The sequence below is a fragment of the Pundamilia nyererei genome, unplaced genomic scaffold (assembly GCF_000239375.1).
Source record: "Pundamilia nyererei isolate P.nyererei 1_Seehausen unplaced genomic scaffold, PunNye1.0 scaffold00095, whole genome shotgun sequence".
Classification (NCBI taxonomy): domain Eukaryota; kingdom Metazoa; phylum Chordata; class Actinopteri; order Cichliformes; family Cichlidae; genus Pundamilia; species Pundamilia nyererei.
The window spans coordinates 217,895-221,899 of record NW_005187496.1 but is presented as its reverse complement, the minus strand read 5'-3'; the positions used below and the strand labels follow the sequence as shown (position 1 = coordinate 221,899).

At 45.2% G+C, this 4,005-nt stretch overlaps 1 protein-coding gene across 1 annotated transcript in view; it reads left to right on the top strand.

Moving 5' to 3' along the window:
• dnal1 (dynein, axonemal, light chain 1) overlaps window positions 1-2,877 on the top strand; it is a 5,110-nt gene extending 2,233 nt beyond the window's left edge. Inside the window, exons 6-8 of the mRNA XM_005739902.2 lie at window positions 27-153; window positions 1,572-1,712; window positions 1,792-2,877. Of these exons, the coding sequence (XP_005739959.1) occupies window positions 27-153; window positions 1,572-1,712; window positions 1,792-1,841 (318 nt within the window). The 3' untranslated portion in view covers window positions 1,842-2,877. The remainder of the gene's footprint in view (window positions 1-26; window positions 154-1,571; window positions 1,713-1,791) is intronic.
• Window positions 2,878-4,005: the final 1,128 nt, after the last annotated feature.

Below are 4,005 nucleotides of genomic sequence, written 5' to 3'. Positions count from 1 at the left end.
GTGTGTGCGTGTGTGCGTGTGAGCAGGAGGCTGTAGGTGACATACTGGAGGAGTTGTGGATCTCTTATAACCAGATAGAGAAGCTGAAGGGAATCCAGTGCCTGAAGAACCTGAAAGTCCTCTACATGTCCAACAACCTGGTCAAAGACTGGGGTAAGCGGGGGTTAGAGCAGGTGTGGTGATGCTCGCTCAGTAATAAGAACACAAAAACATCCCGCGGTCCTTTTTCCTTCATCGCTGTGACGGGTTCATGGTGCCGATGTAAAGTTGCCGTTGCTGCGCCTTTAGCCAGCTACAAAAGACTAGCGAGCGTGAATAGAGTAATATTTATATAAGTGTCAGGTGATTTCAAACAGCTCGACAATGATCACACACAAACACTTTGTCTGCAGTTTGTCTGAGAGATAAATGAACAGTTGCTTTGTTTTCCAGGGAGAGAAAAAATGTCAATGTGTGAGATGGATGGAGGAAGATGAAAGAGGACAGGAGGGGCAGATAAGAGACTATTTTTACACTCAGGACTGCGAGATCTTACATGTATTGGCCTCATTCATTTTAGTTTAGTTTATAAATCAAACGAGAAACATTGTGTTTCTCTGAATTGTGTTTTTGTTAAATTTCTTGCAAAACAAACTAGTTTTACTGATTTTCTGGATGAACATACCAGCCAGTTTAGTGCAGACCGAACTGGTTAGTTTGCAGTGATGTGATGAAGTTTACAGGAATCAGAATCAGCTTACTTTATTAATCGATAGGGAAATTATGTGGGTTACAGTTGCTTAGGCACGGTAACATGAACAAAACCAGGCTAGACTATTTAACAATACAACATGTTATGTGTATTAGATGGAGGAGTTGTACAGGGAGATGGTCACAGGCAGGAATGATTTTGATTTTGGTGATCTCAGTCTTGCACTGTGGTGAATTATTGTTACATCAGTTTATATTTAAGGTGGTGCTGATTATGTTCACTGACTGAAATCTGCCTTTCGTATAAGCTGTGTAGTGTTTATAGCGTCCAGAGGCTTCACAGCAGCAAAACAAATCAAAATACTCATTTCATAGTATTCGAGCATTACTCATAAAACTTCTATCATTTCCCCTCTGTGAAACACCCGGAGCATGGCACATTGCTGTGCAATTGCATTAAAGCTCTATCATATTATTAATAACACAGTGTTTGGTAACCATCGAGCTCCAGGCCTTCCTGTTTGCTCACCGGCAGGCTGATCTGATTCTGGACGCTCCCTCGGTCAGACAGCCTCCTCCTCCTCCATGCTGGACTGTAGCTGGTGATGACAGTCGTGGTCCTCTAAAGTGGGATTTATAATCGAGCAGAGCGCTATCAGCTGTAGGACAACATGGAGGACAGTCGGCTGATATTTACTCAAGTCCGTGTTTTAAGATTTACTAACGTATCTATAGAGCGCCGGTGCGCCTGCTGCTGTTCTACTGTGAAAGTTTTCTTTAGGTGAAATAAGTTTTTATTTTTCTTGAATCCAGCGTTGTTTTTTTAACTCGTTGATTTGTGAAGTTGCTGTGGTGAATGTTGTGTTTTGCGTGCGTTGCAGGAGAGTTTGTGAGGCTGGCGGAGCTGCCGTGCCTCGTTGACCTCGTGTTTGTCGGAAATCCTCTGGAGGAGAAACACTCGGCCGAGGGGACGTGGATGGACGAGGCCACGAAGAGACTCCCTAATCTGAAGAAACTGGACGGTACTAGTGTTTCAGAGCAGGAACGGATCATAGTGCCGAGCTGCAGCCCGCAACTGATCTCTTCTTCTGCATTATTCAGGAACTCCGGTCATCAAGCAGGAAGTGGATGAAGGAGAAGGAGAGAGCTGAGAGGCGTGAGCCCTGCGTTCCCTCAGAGTCTTCCTCTTTTTTTGAGTTTTCTGTGGTTTGTTACGGTGCTTTCTTTTATATGAACCATTTTTAATGACAGCACAAACTTTGTTGTAGATCAACAAGCACAAGAATGTTTGTTTTAGAGTTTTTAAAGCTAATTTCCTAAAAGCTGTTTACAGCCTTTTACTGACCAACTGGGATTTTAAAGCTGATTGTTGTTAACTGTGACGGTGCAAGAGCATCAAATCCTCCTGTTCTCAGACTGTTAGCATCACACCAGGTGTTTCTGGCTGTAAATACTGAACTCTGTGTTCCCTCCGTTCACATCACACTGGACTAAAACCAACTTTATAAAGTAGACACTACATCAGACAAGGAAAACTGCTCAGCAGTGGTGTCAGCAGCTGTTTGAGTAATAATAGAAGAAGACTAAACACTGGAAGAGTCACTAATGGTTAAATAGTTAACGCCACTTTTTAACGAGTGCTGCTCCCTACAGAGCCTACCTCCCACCTCCCTGGACTCCAGCCTCTGAGGCTGAAAAATGGAGCTGTAGTTCCTCTAATGTCCACCAGAGGCTGTCTCCAAACGTGCTGCCTGCCTTTCATTGGTTACTGTGTGTGACCTGTAAATGACCCCTTTAGTGCCTGAGCTTAACCACTTCTGAAACTGCCACCCCTACAACCCACTAACGTTGAGGTCGTAGGTCTAAAAACGACTCACGGGGTTGATCGTGCATCAGAGGATGTCGATGTGGGAGTGTGAGGCTGGGCCAGGTGAGGCTCCGCCCACTGGCTCTGGAGTGAGCAACCTCTCAAATGTGTCAGTCACAATCCAGCCAATAGTGGCGTCCTGCTGTGCACTGATATCAGCTGACCTGTTAGAAGTTGAGCTTCTGATGGGAAACAAAGGGAATATCTCTGTTTACGCTCTGCTGCTGCCTCAGATCAGCCTCCTCTGCTCGGCGTGTGTCACTCGGCGTGTGTCACTCGGCGTGTGTCACTCGGCGTGTGTCACTCGGCGTGTGTCACTCGGCGTGTGTCACTCGGCGTGTGTCACTCGGTGTGTGTCACTCGGCGTGTGTCACTCGGTGTGTGTCCACCGCAGAGGCTGCAAAGCTTCACCAGACAAATCTGAAGAAGAAGAAGGTGTTTCCTGCTCGTTTATCCACCACTGTCTCTGTAACCTCATGTGTTTTAAGTTATTTCATGTTTGTACATTATTATGGTCCTTGGAATGATTTAATAAATATTGTTGATGTAACATGTCTTTACTCACAGCAGACAACAATCCTACGCCCAGAACATACCCAGTGCCCTGCACCTCCGATCAGCCTGTTAGTGGTGCTGTTTTGTTTCTGACTGCATCGTGAGCTCCTCTTCTCATCAGCCGTGATCAAAGTTTCACAGACCGTTCACTGGCAAACTGACAGCTTTAGCTTTAATGTCTGATTTAACTCATTTGGACTTCAACTTCAGCTCCAACGTGCAGAAATGCTCAGGCTGCGGTGCATCTGTGGAAGGTGTTTTATATGAATCCAATCAAATCACGAGAGGCTGTCACAGAATCAAAAACACATAGAAATACTAATTTCGTAGTATTCGAGCATTACTCACAAAGCATACAGGCACTGAGGCAAATAATGCAACGATTATGAAGTGCAAAGCTGGATTTATGAAGTCAGCACAGAGACTTGGGGCTGTGAAACCACCTCACAGATGCTGATCGCTGACTACCTCTTCATTTCGCGCTCTTATGAGCAGCTGTGTCTTTCGGGGTGAGTCACAGCCTGCAAAACTGGCATCTAACTGTTAATAACACTGGCAGCTACACCCGCTTTATAAACAAGGTTGCATGAGGTGAAAGTTTATCCACCACAGATCAAACTGCAGGTGCTGCCAGCGTCCACATGCAACTGAAGTCAGGGATGCATTTAAACTGGGAGGTGTGCTCCATGTTCAAAAGCAGACAGATATTTAAACAGCCGCACGTGCAGGATGGACGAACAGCCTCCCGTCACAAGTCTCATGAACACTGCTCAGCTTTGAAGTCACTTATGAAGTCCTGTGTGCTACATAAAGCTGCTTCTTTGTCTTTGGAAGATTATTATTGTTACTCAACACAGACACTAAAGTGTGAGCACAGTGTGACCTGATGTAAC